Raw genomic sequence first — 20,300 nt, forward strand, 5'->3', positions numbered from 1 at the left:
CTGCAGGGTCAGGGAGTGATCCCTCTGGTAAGGAGAGAATAGGGACAGAATATTTCTCTGCTGTGATAGAGAAGAGTGTGTGTGTTTCCTGATCATACACTGCAGGGTCAGGGAGTGATCCCTCTGGTAAGGAGAGAATAGGGACAGAATATTTCTCTGCTGTGATAGAGAAGAGTGTGTGTGTGTCCTGATCATACACTGCAGGGTCAGGGAGTGATCCCTCTGGTTAGGAGAGAACAGGGACAGAATATTTCTCTGCTGTGATACAGAAGAGTGTGTGTGTCCTGATCATACACTGCAGGGTCAGGGAGTGATCCCTCTGGTAAGGAGAGAATAGGGACAGAATATTTCTCTGCTGTGATAGAGAAGAGTGTGTGTGTGTCCTGATCATACACTGCAGGGTCAGGGAGTGATCCCTCTGGTAAGGAGAGAATAGGGACAGAATATTTCTCTGCTGTGATAGAGAAGAGTGTGTGTGTGTCCTGATCATACACTGCAGGGTCAGGGAGTGATCCCTCTGGTTAGGAGAGAACAGGGACAGAATATTTCTCTGCTGTGATACAGAAGAGTGTGTGTTTCCTGATCATACACTGCAGGGTCAGGGAGTGATCCCTCTGGTAAGGAGAGAGTAGGGACAGAATATTTCTCTGCTGTGATACAGAAGAGTGTGTGTGTCCTGATCATACACTGCAGGGTCAGGGAGTGATCCCTCTGGTAAGGAGAGAACAGGGACAGAATATTTCTCTGCTGTGATACAGAAGAGTGTGTGTGTCCTGATCATACACTGCAGGGTCAGGGAGAGATCCCTCTGGTAAGGAGAGAATAGGGACAGAATATTTCTCTGCTGTGATACAGAAGAGTGTGTGTGTGTCCTGATCATACACTGCAGGATCAGGGAGTGATCCCTCTGGTAAGGAGAGAATAGGGACAGAATATTTCTCTGCTGTGATACAGAAGAGTGTGTGTGTTTCCTGATCATACACCGCAGGGTCAGGGAGTGATCCCTCTGGTAAGGAGAGAATAGGGACAGAATATTTCTCTGCTGTGATAGAGAAGAGTGTGTGTTTCCTGATCATACACTGCAGGGTCAGGGAGTGATCCCTCTGGTAAGGAGAGAGGGACAGAATATTTCTCTGCTGTGATACAGAAGAGTGTGTGTGTCCTGATCATACACTGCAGGGTCAGGGAGAGATCCCTCTGGTAAGGAGAGAATAGGGACAGAATATTTCTCTGCTGTGATAGAGAAGAGTGTGTGTGTGTCCTGATCATACACTGCAGGGTCAGGGAGTGATCCCTCTGGTAAGGAGAGAATAGGGACAGAATATTTCTCTGCTGTGATACAGAAGAGTGTGTGTGTCCTGATCATAAACTGCAGGGTCAGGGAGTGATCCCTCTGGTAAGGAGAGAACAGGGACAGAATATTTCTCTGCTGTGATACAGAAGAGTGTGTGTGTCCTGATCATACACTGCAGGGTCAGAGAGTGATCCCTCTGGTAAGGAGAGAATAGGGACAGAATATTTCTCTGCTGTGATACAGAAGAGTGTGTGTGTCCTGATCATACACTGCAGGGTCAGGAAGTGATCCCTCTGGTAAGGAGAGAATAGGGACAGAATATTTCTCTGCTGTGATAGAGAAGAGTGTGTGTGTCCTGATCATACACTGCAGGGGCAGGGAGTGATCCCTCTGATAAGGAGAGAACAGGGACAGAATATTTCTCTGCTGTGATACAGAAGAGTGTGTGTGTGTCCTGATCATACACTGCAGGGTCAGGGAGAGATCCCTCTGGTAAGGAGAGAATAGGGACAGAATATTTCTCTGCTGTGATAGAGAAGAGTGTGTGTGTTTCCTGATCATACACTGCAGGGTCAGGGAGAGATCCCTCTAGTAAGGAGAGAATAGGGACAGAATATTTCTCTGCTGTGATACAGAAGAGTGTGTGTGTGTCCTGATCATACACTGCAGGGTCAGGGAGTGATCCCTCTAGTAAGGAGAGAATAGGGACAGAATATTTCTCTGCTGTGATACAGAAGAGTGTGTGTGTGTCCTGATCATACACTGCAGGGTCAGGGAGTGATCCCTCTGGTAAGGAGAGAATAGGGACAGAATATTTCTCTGCTGTGATACAGAAGAGTGTGTGTGTGTCCTGATCTTACACTGCAGGGTCAGGGAGAATATATTATAATTATTGTTTAATATTATGTGTAACCTCTTTTCACTGCCTGAGACCTAGTAGATTGAGTCTGAACCTGAGTAGGTAACGGCTTTTCAGCATCCACATGTGCAGCTGTGACCACCTCCTTAACCCGCGAAGCTGGTTCACCCTGCTTCCTTCCACAGTGAAGGACAAACAGGTGATCCATTTTTCAGAAAGTTTCAGAAACCACCAGATACCACACAACAAGTCGTTCTACACCCAAGCGATACAGGAGGTGACAAGGAAATGGACTGACAAGGAAATTAAATTCCAAGCCAGCTTAGGCTAGAAGGATGGACCAGGATGCAGCTCTCTGCCCCTGGAGTCACTGAAGGAATGGCTACCGGCAGGACAAGGCCTGCAGCTCGGAAACTGGATGTGCAAAACATAGAGCAACCAGGAACACTGTCTTCAAGGTTAATAACCACAAGGAAAGAATACGCAGAGGTCAGAACGCAGGGCCTGCCAAATAATCTAGCACCAGATTAACTCCAGAAGGGAACAGGGAACTGCAATGGAGGCCGAAGATTCATCACTTCCTTCAGAAAATGAGCCACATCCTGATGAGATGAGAAGGAAGCTCCATTCACCTGCCCTGTGAAACAGGCAAGAGCCACAACCTGCACCTTCCAGGAATTAAGGGCCAAACCTTTATTTATCCCATCCTGCAAGAATTCCAGAAGGAGGAGGATCCTAACCGAATGAGGAAGGACACAGAGATCCTCACACCAGGCCTCAAAAGCTCTCCAAACCCGCACACAGGCTCAGGAAGTAGAGAACGTGCGAGCGTGGAGTAAGGTGGCAATCACGGCAGAAGAATATCCTCGCTTCAACAGCCAAACCCTCTCCAGGGCCAAACCGCAGCACAGAACAGAGTCGGATCCTCGTGTAGAACTGGTCCCTGACGCAACAGATCCGCCTGCGTTGGAAGGGTAACGGGGGTCTCCACCAGGAGTCATCACAGATCTTCAAACCACGGTCGCGTGGGCGAGTCTGGTGCCACTAGAAGTACCAACCCCCTGTGGCCTTCAATCTTGCAAACTATCCTGCCCAGCAAGGAGCACGGAGGAAAGGCATAAAGCAACTTGTATGAGAGCATCTATGCAGATATCTGCATCTGCTGGCAGGGGAGCATCACCTGAGTCCATCTGTCTACTCGCTGGGAAACGTAACACATCCCCCTCACTTATATCTCTCCTCCATACCCATCCTTCACCTGTCTACTCGCTAGGAAACGTAACACATCCCCCCTCACTTATATCTCTCCTCCATACCCATCCTTCACCTGTCTACTCGCTAGGAAACGTAACACATCCCCCCTCACTTATATCTCTCCTCCATACCCATCCTTCACCTGTCTACTCGCTAGGAAACGTAACACATACCCCCTCACTTATATCTCTCCTCCATACCCATCCTTTACCTGTCTCCTCGCTAGGAAACGTAACACATCCCCCTCACTTATATCTCTCCTCCATACCCAACCTTCACCTGTCTACTCGCTAGGAAACGTAACACATCCCCCCTCACTTATATCTCTCCTCCATACCCATCCTTCACCTGTCTACTCGCTAGGAAACGTAACACATCCCCCTCTCACTTATATCTCTCCTCCATACCCATCCTTCACCTGTCTACTCGCTAGGAAACGTAACACATCCCCCCTCACTTATATCTCTCCTCCATACCCATCCTTCTCCTGTCTACTCGCTGGGAAACGTAACACATCCCCCCTCACTTATATCTCTCCTCCATACCCATCCTTCACCTGTCTACTCGCTAGGAAACGTAACACATCCCCCTCACTTATATCTCTCCTCCATACCCATCCTTCACCTGTCTACTCGCTAGGAAACGTAACACATCCCCCTCTCACTTATATCTCTCCTCCATACCCATCCTTCACCTGTCTACTCGCTGGGAAACGTAACACATCCCCCTCTCACTTATATCTCTCCTCCATACCCATCCTTCACCTGTCTACTCGCTGGGAAACGTAACACATCCCCCCTCACTTATATCTCTCCTCCATACCCATCCTTCACCTGTCTACTCGCTAGGAAACGTAACACATCCCCCCTCACTTATATCTCTCCTCCATACCCATCCTTCACCTGTCTACTCGCTAGGAAACGTAACACATCCCCCTCACTTATATCTCTCCTCCATACCCAACCTTCACCTGTCTACTCGCTAGGAAACGTAACACATCCCCCCTCACTTATATCTCTCCTCCATACCCATCCTTCACCTGTCTACTCGCTAGGAAACGTAACACATCCCCCTCTCACTTATATCTCTCCTCCATACCCATCCTTCACCTGTCTACTCGCTAGGAAACGTAACACATCCCCCCTCACTTATATCTCTCCTCCATACCCATCCTTCTCCTGTCTACTCGCTGGGAAACGTAACACATCCCCCCTCACTTATATCTCTCCTCCATACCCATCCTTCACCTGTCTACTCGCTAGGAAACGTAACACATCCCCCCTCACTTATATCTCTCCTCCATACCCATCCTTCACCTGTCTACTCGCTAGGAAACGTAACACATCCCCCTCTCACTTATATCTCTCCTCCATACCCATCCTTCACCTGTCTACTCGCTGGGAAACGTAACACATCCCCCCTCACTTATATCTCTCCTCCATACCCATCCTTCACCTGTCTACTCGCTAGGAAACGTAACACATCCCCCCTCACTTATATCTCTCCTCCATACCCATCCTTCACCTGTCTACTCGCTAGGAAACGTAACACATCCCCCCTCACTTATATCTCTCCTCCATACCCATCCTTCACCTGTCTACTCGCTAGGAAACGTAACACATCCCCCTCTCACTTATATCTCTCCTCCATACCCATCCTTCACCTGTCTACTCGCTAGGAAACGTAACACATCCCCCTCTCACTTATATCTCTCCTCCATACCCATCCTTCACCTGTCTACTCGCTAGGAAACGTAACACATCCCTCCTCACTTATATCTCTCCTCCATACCCATCCTTCACCTATCTACTCGCTGGGAAACGTAACACATCCCCCCTCACTTATATCTCTCCTCCATACCCATCCTTCACCTGTCTACTCGCTGGGAAACGTAACACATCCCCCCTCACTTATATCTCTCCTCCATACCCATCCTTCACCTGTCTACTCGCTGGGAAACGTAACACATCCCCCTCTCACTTATATCTCTCCTCCATACCCATCCTTCACCTGTCTACTCGCTAGGAAACGTAACACATCCCCCCTCACTTATATCTCTCCTCCATACCCAAACTTCAGCTGTCTACTCGCTGGGAAACGTAACACATCCCCCCTCACTTATATCTCTCCTCCATACCCATCCTTCACCTGTCTACTCGCTAGGAAACGTAACACATCCCCCCTCACTTATATCTCTCCTCCATACCCATCCTTCACCTGTCTCCTCGCTAGGAAACGTAACACATCCCCCCTCACTTATATCTCTCCTCCATACCCATCCTTCACCTGTCTACTCACTAGGAAACGTAACACATCCCCCCTCACTTATATCTCTCCTCCATACCCATCCTTCACCTGTCTACTCGCTGGGAAACGTAACACATCCCCCCTCACTTATATCTCTCCTCCATACCCATCCTTCACCTGTCTACTCGCTGGGAAACGTAACACATCCCCCCTCACTTATATCTCTCCTCCATACCCATCCTTCACCTGTCTACTCGCTGGGAAACGTAACACATCCCCCCTCACTTATATCTCTCCTCCATACCCATCCTTCACCTGTCTACTCGCTAGGAAACGTAACACATACCCCCTCACTTATATCTCTCCTCCATACCCATCCTTCACCTGTCTACTCGCTGGGAAACGTAACACATCCCCCTCACTTATATCTCTCCTCCATACCCATCCTTCACCTGTCTACTCGCTGGGAAACATAACACATCCCCCCTCACTTATATCTCTCCTCCATACCCATCCTTCACCTGTCTACTCGCTAGGAAATGTAACACATCCCCCCTCACTTATATCTCTCCTCCATACCCATCCTTCACCTGTCTACTCGCTAGGAAATGTAACACATCCCCCCTCACTTATATCTCTCCTCCATACCCATCCTTCACCTGTCTACTTGCTAGGAAACGTAACACATCCCCCTCTCACTTATATCTCTCCTCCATACCCATCCTTCACCTGTCTACTCGCTAGGAAACGTAACACATCCCCCCTCACTTATATCTCTCCTCCATACCCATCCTTCACCTGTCTACTCGCTAGGAAACATAACACATCCCCCCTCACTTATATCTCTCCTCCATACCCATCCTTCACCTGTCTACTCGCTAGGAAACGTAACACATCCCCCTCTCACTTATATCTTTCCTCCATACCCATCCTTCACCTGTCTACTCGCTAGGAAACGTAACACATCCCCCCTCACTTATATCTCTCCTCCATACCCATCCTTCACCTGTCTACTCGCTAGGAAACGTAACACATCCCCCTCTCACTTATATCTCTCCTCCATACCCATCCTTCACCTGTCTACTCGCTAGGAAACGTAACACATCCCCCTCTCACTTATATCTCTCCTCCATACCCATCCTTCACCTGTCTACTTGCTAGGAAATGTAACACATCCCCCCTCACTTATATCTCTCCTCTATACCCATCCTTCACCTGTCTACTCGCTGGGAAACGTAACACATCCCCCCTCACTTATATCTCTCCTCCATACCCATCCTTCACCTGTCTACTCGCTAGGAAACGTAACACATCCCTCTCACTTATATCTCTCCTCCATACCCATCCTTCACCTGTCTACTCGCTAGGAAACGTAACACATCCCCCCTCACTTATATCTCTCCTCCATACCCATCCTTCACCTGTCTACTTGCTGGGAAACGTAACACATCCCCCCTCACTTATATCTCTCCTCCATACCCATCCTTCACCTGTCTACTTGCTAGGAAACGTAACACATCCCTCTCACTTATATCTCTCCTCCATACCCATCCTTCACCTGTCTACTCGCTGGGAAACGTAACACATCCCCCCTCACTTATATCTCTCCTCCATACCCATCCTTCACCTGTCTACTCGCTAGGAAACGTAACACATCCCCCTCTCACTTATATCTCTCCTCCATACCCATCCTTCACCTGTCTCCTTGCTGGGAAACGTAACACATCCCCCTCTCACTTATATCTCTCCTCCATACCCATCCTTCACCTGTCTACTCACTAGGAAATGTAACACATCCCCCCTCACTTATATCTCTCCTCCATACCCATCCTTCACCTGTCTACTCGCTAGGAAACGTAACACATCCCCCCTCACTTATATCTCTCCTCCATACCTATCCTTCACCTGTCTACTCGCTGGGAAACGTAACACATCCCCCCTCACTTATATCTCTCCTCCATACCCATCCTTCACCTGTCTACTCGCTAGGAAACGTAACACATCCCCCCTCACTTATATCTCTCCTCCATACCTATCCTTCACCTGTCTACTCGCTAGGAAACGTAACACATCCCCCCTCACTTATATCTCTCCTCCATACCCATCCTTCACCTGTCTACTCGCTAGGAAACGTAACACATCCCCCCTCACTTATATCTCTCCTCCATACCCATCCTTCCCTCCCTCCCCTCACTGTCCCTCCTCACTCACACACACTGCTGCTCCCTTATTCTCTTTTCCAGAGACTCGCTCCCCCTTTCCTCACACACACCTCACCGCTGGACACTTAAATCTCTCTCTCTACCACACACTTTGTTCCTGCCTCCTCCCATCTGTCTCTTGCTCACTCATTTCCCCTGCCCCCTCCCCTCCCGCACATCCCTCTCCTACCCCTGCTCTCTCTCTCACTCCTTAGCAGTGCCTCTCACTGCCTGCTGAAGTCCTCCAGCAGCAGCACCAGGACCCTGGGGGCCTGCAGTCTTGCTTTCCCCATGGCCTCCGTTGTCCCTGAAAGAAGCCGTTCTGCCTTCATCAGGAAGTGCCCAGGTACAGAGAGAGTGCAGGGGCCACAGGACAGGCAGGGCAGTGCCTGTGACCCTCATCACTGCTACTGCCCTGTGCCACTGTCACCTGCCTCCATGTCATAGTGAACAGTCTGATTCAGTCCTGGCTTTATCATGGTGCATGCTGGGATTTGTAGTATGGAGGGCATCAGCTTCCCCATCTGGGGGCAATGTCCCTCCCTCAGCTGAAAGCAAGAAGACACTGGGAGAAGAGAGGGGCAGTCTGGAGACCTATGTCCTGCAGCTCAGGAGTGAGAGCCACTGACCAATAGGATTGCTAGAACCTGCCAGTGAGCAGAGCTTCTGATAGGCTGAATGGATGAGGAAGTAACCAATGCCAGGAGCCAATGAGGGCCATAGGATGGGTAGGGAGCCAATAACGGTTAGATGTGGGTGTGTGAGAAGCCAATCAGAAGTGCGAGCTCATGTTTATTAATGTTTCTCCTCTCTGCAGTGGATGTGACTCTGGATCCTGAAACCGCTCATCCCGAGCTCCTCCTGACTGACGACGGGAAAACTGTGAAATATGGAGGCACAGGAGAGAACCTGTGGTTCAATCCACTGAGATTTGATTCATATCTCTGTGTGCTGGGGCGTGAGGGCTTCACCTGGGGGAGACATTACTGGGAGGTGGAGGTGGGGGACGGGAGGAGATGGCAGTTGGGGGTGTGCAGAGACTCTGTGAGGAGGAAGGGGTGGATCACACAATCACCTGAGGAGGGATACTGGGCAATGGGGCTGTGGTGGGGAGGGGGATACCGTGCCCTCACCTCCCCGAGGACCAAGCTCCCCCTGAGAGAGAGACCCCAGATCGTGGGGATCTTCCTGGACTATGAGGCAGGAAAAGTTTCATTTTACGATGCAGAGAATAAATCTCATCTCTTCACCTTCTCTGACACCTTCTCTGACCCCCTCACTGGCCCTCTCCGGCCTTACTTCTGTACCCTCTCTAAGCCTCTGAGGATCCGGCCAGTGCCAGGCTGGGAGTGAGAGCGCGGGGCTCAGGGGTATCAGCTCCAGTCTGTGGGAGAGGGGGAAAGGAGGCTCCAGATTTGTGTTAAACCTGTGAATGAAAAATCACTGCCCAGGAAGAGGAGAGGACCTGAGAGGGTGGGAGGTGAGGAGTTAGGGGCTGGGAGGTCTCAGTTACCCAGGGGGTAATGAAATTACCTCCTAATGAGAGTCTGCAGGGAGGGCCGCAGGACAGATGAGGGGGGGAGGGGATTTTCTCCCTAAATAAAATCAGTTGGCGGGGAGGGAAGGATTCCTTGCTTGGGGGGGAGTTAGTGGATGTAACTGGATAGATTTAGATGATTAATTTGGGGCTGAAAATGTCCCTAAAGATTAAGCATCTGAGATTAGCCCAGGCCCGTGCCTGCTCACGAGACAGGCCCATACAGTAAAGCGCGGCCGCGGTTACCCTGCTTCGCGTAAGTCCAACCCGCGATTCACTATCCCTTTTAACTCCTCCTTACCACTTCTTTAAATCCCCGGGTATCCCTTTCCGCCCGCAGCATGTATATGAGATGTAAACGCTCCAATTAGCTACTCCCTCCCATACAGCAATGTGCGCCCCGATTATCGCCTTTTTACCCTGCAGTTTTGCCGCACGTTTAACCTGCTAACTTACCGCCTACCCCATCCCCTGCGTTAGTGTGGAGCGTCGGGTCAGAGAGACGAAATTTCATGGGCAAACGACCCCCTCAACCCCCCCCCCCCCCCCCCCGGACCCTTACCCTGGCGTTAGTGTGGTGCGACAGCAATAGGCAGGCTCCGGTCAAAATCCCCCCCTTCCCGAAGTAAGGCGCAGGGCGAAAATAAAAACAAAAGTGAATAAAGTGTAATAAAAGTAAACTTACTGCATGTGAATTTTCTTTGAACAGTCCTCTCTCTCCTCCTCCCGAGGGGCGCACCGCGGCTCCCCTGCCTCCCGGGGGCAGCCGGCGGCGAAAGTGGCTTCCAGCAGCCCCCGCCGGTGAAGGTGAATGAATGGACGCCTGTACACCTGGATGAGTGCACGCCCGCTGGCTCCCGCCTGGATGAGTGCACGCCCGCCGGTGAAGGTGAGTGAATGAATGCACGCCTGTGTACGCCTGTGCGTGCAATTTGGGTGCTCGAGGCGTGACGTCACGGTGTGTGACATCGGCGTTTGCTAATGCACTGCCTTGAGCGCCCAAATTGCACGCACAGGCGTACACAGGCGAGCATTCACTCACTGCCGGCGGGGGCTGCTGGAAGCCGCTTTCGCCGCCGGCTGCCCCCGGGAGGCAGGGGAGCCGCGGTGCGCGCCTCGGGAGGAGGAGAGAGAGGACTGTTCAAAGAGAATTCACATGCAGTAAGTTTACTTTTATTACACTTTATTCACTTTTGTTTTAATTTTCCCCCTGCGCCTTGCTTTGGGAGGGGGGAGAGAGGACCCGAGCGTAGGAGAACCATCCACTTCCTGGTGCCTGTGATTTGAAATGACAGGTACCAGCGCACCCAGGTTACTGTATAGAGCGCTGTATAGCGCTCTATACAGTAAAATGGATTGCACGGGCCTAACGCTTCACGGACGCTTCTTGGACGCGGCTTGCATTTGCAAGCTATTTACATACAGGATCGAGCGGTAGGTGAGCAGGACTGTGCGTGCGGCAAACACGGGTGCGCCCGGCACTAACGCAGCTCTTCCTACCGCTCCTTACTGTATCGGCCTGACTGTTTGTACAGGGACCTCATGTAGAGTAAAATACCTGGGGAACAAATCATTAAGGAGGAGTGGAGGAGTCACCGAGGGGTGAGAGCAGCTACAAACCAGGGCTCAGATCCTGCTGCTGCTCCCTGTGACCTTGTGCAAGTCCCTTCCCCCTCCTTTACCCCAGGCTGTGAGCCCTCTGGGGACGGGGGGATAGGGACAGCACCTGCAGGATAGGGGCAGCCAGGACTGGTGGCTCCTTACAGAAACAGTCACACAGATAATACCCTCCAGACATCAATGGGATTAAAACAAGGCCGCAGCTTTATTAGTAATTAAATCACCAGAGCCAAGGTCAGCACAGATTCCCCATCCCAAGGAATCACCTGCCACGCCCCAGCAAGATGACCCTTCACAGGCCACCAGACCTGCAATATCCAGCAGTATCCCCCCCGCTAACCGGGACCCCCACCACAGCCCAGCAAGATGACCCCCTCACAGGCCACCAAACCTGCAATATCCAGCAGTATCCCCCCGCTAACCGGGACCCCCACCACAGCCCCAGCAAGATGACCCTTCACAGGCCCCCAAACCTGCAATATCCAGCAGTATCCCCCCCCTGCTAACCGGGACCCCCACCACAGCCCAGCAAGGTGACCCTTCACAGGCCCCCAAACCTGCAATATCCAGCAGTATCCCCCCGCTAACCAGGACCCCCACCACAGCCCAGCAAGATGACCCCCTCACAGGCCCCCAAACCTGCAATATCCAGCAGTATCCCCCCCCCTGCTAACCGGGACCCCCACCACAGCCCAACAAGGGGGTCCCAACCACGAGCCTGAACCCCAAGTCACATGCAACTAACGCCAGAGTCACGAAAGCAGATTCCTGGCTCTAAACCCTGCCCCCCGAGAATCAGGGATCTGGTAACTCCACCATAGGGAGGGGGTCGGGTGGAGAATCCTCACAGCCCCCTCACCCCCCCCACAAACGACTCCAGGGCCTCCTGAATAGAGTTAAGGAATAAATCATTGTCCTCATTAGACAGGTGAACACCGTCCCTGCCATAAAGGCCCGGACAGACATCCCAGGACCAGATGTGAGTAACATGAATCCCACCGTGCGCCAACAACCAGGACCCAATCTGCTTATTCAGTTTAACCCGACTGCAGCCGCGAATCCTCAGATCCAGGCAGACAGGCCCTGGGATAATGTCCGACCAGATTAATGTTATATTAGGCGACCACGACGACGACGGCACAGCCAAATCCTTTCAGACTGCGCCCAGCAGCTGACGACAGGACCAGTCCCCCAAGTCGTTGCCACCCAGGTGAACGAGCAGAACCTCCGGAGGCGTCCACTTGGATAGCGAGGAGCGCACGAGAGGGAGGAGCTGCTTCCATCGCATCCCACGGAGCCCGAGCCACTTCACACGGACTCCAGGCCGAGCCAAACTAAGGTGAGGGCCATAAGCTCTTTTCACCAAACAATAAAGGAATGGCCAATAGGTCAAACCCTCCTCTCAGGCAGCCACAAATCTGGAAAACAAAATTAACGCAGGAAGTAGAGCATGAAACTACAACGCTTACCGTTTGCCAGATCTTTCCTGATTAGGGAAGAGAATACCTATACATATCTGTCTATATATTAGGTATTCTCTTCCCTGATTAGGGTAAATGGCTTCCTCTAGTTAATGTATTTTATTATATTTTTATTGTACTTTTATTAGTGTTTTTGTGTTTTGCATGTTCCGGTCATATTTTTGCTAAGTGTACAGAATACAAAAGCTGGAAATACATACATTTTCTGCAATTAACTCTTCTGTGTTATCAGATTTTATTTATTCTCTGTTCTATCCTCTTATTGCTCAAATTAATCTTCTATGGTAAAGACGTAGAAGTGTGATGCATGGAATCAGAGTGTGCATGAATGGCTCCGTGTTTACATTGGGCAAGCCCCTGAGGTAGTCCTGTGTGCATGCAGGTGATAGGACCCTAAGATAACTTCCAGTGTAGACTCCAGTGAGATTAGAAGGCCAGGGTGTGCGTCTGAAGCCAGATCAAAGACTTGGTGACACATGAGAGTGACAGAGAGGGGATTAGAGCCTGTGAATGTGAGGAGGGGTCTCAGTGACACATGAGAGTGACAGAGAGGGGATTACAGCCTGTGAATGTGAGGAGGGGTCTCAGTGACACATGAGAGTGACAGAGAGGGGATTACAGCCTGTGAATGTGAGGAGGGATCTCAGTGACACATGAGAGTGACAGAGAGGGGATTAGAGCCTGTGAATATGAGGAGTAGTCTCATTGACACATGAGAGTGACAGAGAGGGGATTAGAGTCTGTGAATGTGAGGAGGGGTCTCAGTGACACATGAGAGTGACAGAGAGGGGATTACAGCCTGTGAATGTGAGGAGGGGGCTCAGTGACACATGAGAGTGACAGAGGGGATTAGAGCCTGTAAATGTGAGGAGGGGTCTCAGTGACACATGAGAGTGACAGAGGGGATTAGAGATTGTGAATTTAAGTGATTGTATTAATGCCTAATCTTAGATTATAAAGTCTCCGGAGCAGGCGCTGATTGTAACTCATGGTAAGGGTTCCTAATTTAGGCTTTCTTATTGCTATTAACTAAAAAGTCTAGGAATCCCCTTATTGCATCGGGCGCTAGTCCAGCGCATGCAGAACATGCGTAATCCCCTGCGCTAGGCTGGGCGCGCTTCATTGCACCGGTGCGAGCTTCTCCTCCCGTGCGTGTCCCAGGGCAGGGGGTGGGAGGATCCGTGAGGGTCGTGCGTCCATTTCTTCTGGGATCTCGGGGCGGTGTTTGAGCTGAGCTGAGGAAAAGTGCAGTGAGCCAGGAGGGAGGACACAGACACAGCTTTCAGGATGTTTATTCCTTCGCATAAGCAAGGTTACGGCTCGATACAGTAAGGCCGCGGTAGAAACAGTGCGGGTAAGCAATGTTTTTTACACTACACTACACTAACTCCTACTAGGGGGAGGCGGTAAACTAGCACGTTAAGGCCGCGGCAAAACAGCGGGTTACTGAGGAGATAATATCAGCGCCCGTTACAGTATCGGAGGGGAATAGCTAATTCCTTCATTATACAGCTAATTCGTTCATTTACATGCTGGGTGCAGAAAGGGTTATGCGTCTGTTTTAGGAAGCGCTAAGGACGCGTGAAACTGGAGACTGTATCGCTGGATCGCCTTACGCGTCCGAATTGTGCGCTCCCAGCACGTTACAGACGGGAAATCTTTAACTGCACGTTACTGCATCGACCTGTTAGGACTGAGCGAGCTGTGATCAGGAAAGCCAGGGTTTAATATTTAAAAGTCACCTTTAACAGAGATCTGATTGTGGGGAAAAGGCCAGAGGCAGAATAAACCCGTTTACTCCACTTTCACTTTCACTTTCACTTTCACTGTGGGAGCAGCAGAGATCGGGGAAGGTTTTTCCTTGTAGTTTGTGCTGTAAAAGTCTGCAGAAGAGCGGGAGACTGAAGTCCTTGTGTGCAGAAGATTTTGAGGTTTATAAATCTAGATGGCGAAATGCCTTCCTGTTTTTACTTTTACATTTCCGAATTGCTGCAATGTGAAGAAGAGGAAGTGAGACCGGACGCGTCCCGGGGGAGCTGCTCAAATACAATAAATACATCTGATCCGGTAAGTAGTCCCGCGTACTTTTGTTGGCGCTCGTGCTTTTTCTAAAAATCTACTCCTTTATGTAGACACAGCAGTTTTAATTAATTTTTTATGTAGAAACAGCAGTTTTAATTATATAGTTTATTTTTTTTACTTTTGAACCTTAGTCACTTTCGTTTCACACTAATTGCCTGTGTGCATGTCAGCACTCAAATATTTAACTTTTTAAGAGGCTGTTTTTGAACACTGTTTTATTAACTTTAGGGAGACAGCTATGTGATACAATGTTTCAAGATTTGTTACTTTGTTTCATTAAGTGGCTTTCATTTGTTACAATATTCTCCACTGTTTGTCTTGAAGGCAATTGTGTAAACGTTCATAAAGAGACAAAGCACCGGCATTACACGCAATAGGTATTTCGTACTTACTAACTTATAAATGAAGTTATATATGGATATAGATATAGAATTATACACAATTATAATTTTTAAAACATTTTTTTAAAGATCCACTTTTATAAGGAGTGAAGTTAATTGATTAGAGTATGGAAAGTGTTTGAGTCTTGGTGTTTGAACCGTGAGGTTGCGCCTACCCGGGCCTCGGTGTCGGATATTCTGTGTTTTTTACAATCCGGTCTTTCTAAAGGGTTGTCATATAGTTCTCTCAGGGTGCAGGATGCGGCACTTGCTTGTTTGCATGGTTCCATCCAGGGTGTAGCATTAGCAGCACATCCGGATGTAGTTCAATTTCTTACAGCTCGATACTGTAACGTGGGGTTGAAGATTCCCCGTCTGTAACGTGCTGGGAGCGCACAATTCGGACGCGTAAGGCGATCCAGCGATACAGTCTCCAGTTTCACGCGTCCTTAGCGCTTCTTAAAACAGGCGCATAACCCTTTCCGCACGCAGCATGTATATGATATGTAAATGAACGAATTAGCTGTATAATGAAGGAATTAGCTATTCCCCTTCGATACTGTGATGCGCGCTCAGATTATCTCCTTTGTAACCCGCTATTTTGCCGCGGCCTTAACCTGTTAGTTTACCGCTACCCTTAGTGTGGTGTTAGTAAATTAAAACGGGAATAAAGTGTAAAAAATTGTTACAACTATCCAATCCGGGAAGTGGATCCTTTGGCCGGCCGGCCAGGAAGGACGACCGGGAGGCAGAACACACTGGGCTGACGAGCTTCACCTGGAAACCCGCGATTCCTCCAGAAGAGCTATAGGAACCCGGGTCGCTAGGGCTTAGGCGTCTTCACCCTGGAAGTCCGAGGTCCCCCCAGTAGGAGCCCATAGGGACCCGGACCGCTGGGACTTAGGCGAAGTACTGATGAACCCAGGAAGAGTGTGAACCGGAGTCAGGACTGGCTGCAAACAGGCAAAGTGAAGTCACGGAGCTGAGTCAGGACTGGAGGCTGGCAGCGGAGATGGAGTCACGGACCGGAGTCGAGGCGGGTGGCAGTCAAGCAGGGTTGGAGTCACAGGCAGAAATCAGGGCAGGCGGCAAACTGGCAAAGTCACAGTCACGAGCTGGAATCAAGGCAGGCGGCAAACAGGAACCAACGATTAAGCAAGCAGAATACAAGGCAGGCAGGCAGGAATCAGGAACCGACAGGAGGCAACTAGCACTTCAGAAAGTGACCTTGTTGCTAGGCAAAGATAGAATCCCCGGGCTCCGTATAAATCCCCTTACTGGCGTCTGACGTCATCAGGAGGCGGACTCTGACATCCGGGGCTGCACCAATAAAACGACGGTCCTCGCGCACACGTGGCACTCCAAGGGGGTGGAGTCTTTGGCGGTGTCTCCCTCGTGGAGACGCCGCTGCCATGTGGCTTGGGAGGCCCAGGAACCAGCGGTTTTCAGCCGCTGCCACGCGGCTCGAGAGGCTCGGGGACCGGCGAATCGTGGCGCCTCAGAAGGAGGTAAGGGCCCGGTCACTGCCCCAGTGACCGGAATCGCAACAGTACCCCCCCCTTTTACGCCCCCTCCTAAGAGGACCAGGTTTTCCAGGATTGTCCAGGTGATATTGGGTCAGCAGAGACTTGTCAAGAATATTCCGTGCCGGTTCCCACGAATCTTCCTCCGGACCACAACCCTCCCAGGCAAGTAAATACTCCCAGCGCCGACTATGGAAGCGCACATCCTTCACCTCATGTACCTGGTACACCGGATCTGCAGGTGTTGAAGCGGGTACCTCATCTTGAGTGATGCGATGGAAATGGGAGTACACTACAGGTTTTAAGAGGGACACATGAAACACATTGTGGATGCGTAGGGTTGAAGGCAGCCGAAGCCGATATGAAACCAGGCCTATCCGTTCTGCCACATGAAATGGTCCACAAAACTTGGGAGCTAGCTTGCGGGACCGTCCTGGAAAATGAAGGTTCTTGGTGCTTAACCAAACCTTGGACCCAGGCAACAATTCAGGGCCTGGACGTCGATGACGATTGGTAGTGTCCTGTGCTTTTCGAGCAGCAGTAGCGAGTCGTTGTTGAAGTAGTTTCCAGAGTTGATGAAGTTGCGCGGCCATAGTTTGAGCCGCTGGTGAAGGAACTTCAACCGGAACTGGAACAGGAGACCGAAGATGTCGTCCAAAGACAGTTTGGAACGGAGATTGCCCTGTAACTGAATGGATGTGATTATTGTAGGCAAACTCAGCCCATGGGAGTAAGGAAACCCAATTATCCCTACGTTCTGAAATAAAGCTCCGAAGGAAAGTCTTGAGAGAGCGATTCATCCATTCAGTCTGTCCATTGCTCTGTGGGTGAAACGCGGTGGACAAATTCAACTGTACTCCGAATTTCTTGCATAGAGCGCGCCAGAAGCGGGCCGTAAACTGTGGTCCTCGATCGGAGACAATGCTCTGCGGAAGACCATGGGCTCGAAAGATGTGCTGAGTAAATAAGGCTGCTAGTTCTGGTGCAGATGGCAGTTTAGGCAGCGGAACTAAATGCACCATCTTAGAGAACCGATCCACGGTGACCCATATTACCGTGTTGCCATCAGATGGGGGCAAATCCACTACAAAATCTGTGGCAATATGGGTCCAAGGTTCTGTAGGTATGGGCAGAGGATGAAGAAGACCCCAAGGCCGTCCAGTTAGCGGTTTCTGTCTGGCACAAGTCGGACATGCCACCACATATTCTCGCACATCCTGCCGAACTCGTGGCCACCAATAGTATCGGTTCAAAAGAGTTAATGTTCTCTCCTGACCGGCGTGACCTCCCGTAAGGGAGTCGTGGGCCCATTCTAACACCCGTCTACGATCCCGTCGAGAAACGACCACCCTTCCTTGCGTGGATACACTGGTGCCAGCAAGGAGAACTCGGGCCGGATCGATAATGTACTGTGGGAGGTCATCTTTTTCTTCGAAAATGGTGTTACGTGATAAGGCATCAGCCCGGACATTCTTAGCGGCAGGCCGGTACTTTAGAATAAAATCAAATCGGCTGAAGAAAAGAGACCACCTAGCTTGTCGAGGATTAAGGCGCTGGGCTTGTGCTAGGAACTCGAGATTCTTATGGTCAGTGTATACGGTGACCTGATGCTGGGCTCCCTCCAGCCATTGTCTCCACTCCTCGAAAGCTAATTTAATGGCCAGTAGTTCCTTATCGCCAATTCCGTAGTTGCTTTCTGCAGGAGTGAACTTTTTGGAGAAGTATGAGCATGGTAATAGCCTCCCCGTGCTGGAGTATTGAGACAGAACCACCCCTACAGCCACACTAGAAGCGTCCACCTCAACTATGAATGGACGCAAAGGATCAGGATGGCGTAAACATGTCCTCGTCAGGAACGCCTCCTTTAGGTCTTGAAACGCTTGACATGCTTCAGGAGGCCAGAGTCGAGTATCTGCCCCTTTTTTAGTTAGGGCCGTCAATGGTGCTACTAAACGTGAGTATCCAGGGATAAAATGTCTGTAGAAGTTCGTGAAGCCTAAAAAGCGCTGCAAGGCTTTTAATCCGATAGGTTGTGGCCATTTCTGAATTGCTGACACTTTCTCGGGGTCCATGTTGAACCCGGTAGCGGAAATAACATATCCCAAGAATGGTACCAAATCCTGTTCGAATAAACATTTCTCTAGCTTCGCATATAGGTGTTGCTCTCGGAGAATCTGGAGTACTTGTCGTACCTGGCGTCGATGAGACTTCAAGTCCTGCGAGAAAATAAGGACATCGTCCAGATATACAATAACACAAGAATACAATAGTTCACGAAGAATCTCATTCATGAGATACTGGAATACCGCTGGGGCGTTACATAACCCAAATGGCATGACCAGATACTCATAATGCCCGTCCCGGGTATTGAATGCAGTTTTCCATTCATCCCCGGGACGGATCCGGACCAGATTGTAAGCCCCCCGCAAATCCAGTTTAGTGAATACTCGAGCTCCCTGAAGTTTGTCAAGCAGTTCAGGAATTAATGGTAGCGGATAGCGGTTCTTCTTAGTAATGGTATTCAAACCCCTATAGTCAATGCATGGTCTGAGGGAACCATCCTTTTTAGCCACAAAAAAGAACCCCGCTCCTGCAGATGATTTAGATGGTCGGATGAACCCTTTAGCGAGATTCTCACGGATATACTCTGTCATGGCTTTAGTCTCAGGTTGAGAGAGAGGATAGATCCTACCTCGTGGAGGCGTGGTTCCAGGAAGTAAGTCTATAGCACAGTCAAAGGGGCGATGTTCTGGTAGAATCTCCGCTTTTTCTTTAGAAAAGACGTCCGCGAAGTCCGCGTAGGGAGCTGGGAGTGGAACTCCAATATGAGCCAATGGAATAGGTGGGACCGGTGTGGCCCTGATGCAGGACTGGAGACAATGTGAACTCCACCGAGTAATCTGAATATCATCCCAGCAAATCGTTGGTGAATGTAACTGCAACCAAGGTAAACCGAGGACAATCGGGTGCACAGAGCGCTCCAGGACCAAAAATGAGATTGTCTCTTCATGTAATATCCCGGTTTGAAGTATCAGTGGTTTCGTGATAACAGAGATACTCCCGGGTAACGGAGTTCCTTGGATGGAAGTAACCCGTAATGGTGGAACACGAGGTTGCGTGGATAACTGAAGTTGTTGAACTAAGGTCTGGGTGATGAAGTTCCCTCCAGCTCCGGAGTCAATAAGAGCTTGAGTTTCGAAGGAACCTCCGGAAAACCTTAAAGTTACAGGAACTGTACATTGAGGAGTAGCGTTGAAACAGCCCAGAAGACACTCCTCTGCTTCTTCTAGACTCGAGCGTTTTCCGCCCTTGCTTTACATTGCGACAGGAAATGACCCTTTCCGCCACAATACAAACAAAGGCCCAGAGACCGGCGACGACGTCTCTCCTCCTCCGTCAAAGAAGTTTTACCCAATTGCATGGGTTCCTCGGGAGAGGCCTCAGCGGACGCCCCCGTGGATCGAGGCATGGACACGAGCGGCCTCGAGAAAGCGGGAGCCAAAGGCACCATACGTCGGGGAGGGCGTACCTCCTTGGCCCTCTGCTGCAGATGTTGGTCTATGCATCCAGTGAGCTCGATGAGAGCGTTAAGGTCTTCGGGGATATCTCGGGCTGCCAAGACATCTTTGATTCGTCCCGCTAATCCCTCAAGGAAAATCCCGCGCAGGGCATCATCACGCCAGCCTACTTCCAGCGCCAGCGTGCGAAATTCCAGCGCATATTCAGCCAAAGTGCGGGGTCCCTGGCGGAGCTGTAGTAATTCAGAGGTTGCAGAAGTCTGACGAGCGGGTTCATCAAACGCTGCTTTGAAATTAGCCACAA

General features: G+C 50.3%; 2 protein-coding genes across 3 annotated transcripts in view; both read left to right on the plus strand.

The window, feature by feature from the left end:
• Window positions 1-9,408, plus strand: part of LOC115080122 (butyrophilin subfamily 1 member A1-like) — a 30,717-nt gene extending 21,309 nt beyond the window's left edge. The window contains exon 8 of the mRNA XM_029584160.1: window positions 8,673-9,408. Coding sequence (XP_029440020.1) covers window positions 8,673-9,208 — 536 coding nt within the window. The 3' untranslated portion in view covers window positions 9,209-9,408. The remainder of the gene's footprint in view (window positions 1-8,672) is intronic.
• Window positions 9,409-13,715: 4,307 nt separating this feature from the next.
• LOC115080123 (kinetochore protein spc24-like) overlaps window positions 13,716-20,300 on the plus strand; it is a 29,644-nt gene continuing 23,059 nt past the window's right edge. Inside the window, exons 1-2 of one of the 2 annotated variants that reach the window (XM_029584162.1) lie at window positions 13,716-13,847; window positions 14,496-14,560. The gene's annotated coding sequence lies outside the window, so the exon portion shown is untranslated. Of the gene's footprint in view, window positions 13,848-14,322; window positions 14,561-20,300 lie in introns of those variants that run through there. The other variant, XM_029584161.1, reaches the window with a different exon arrangement.

Source organism: Rhinatrema bivittatum, chromosome 19, assembly GCF_901001135.1.
Source record: "Rhinatrema bivittatum chromosome 19, aRhiBiv1.1, whole genome shotgun sequence".
Lineage (NCBI taxonomy): Eukaryota > Metazoa > Chordata > Amphibia > Gymnophiona > Rhinatrematidae > Rhinatrema > Rhinatrema bivittatum.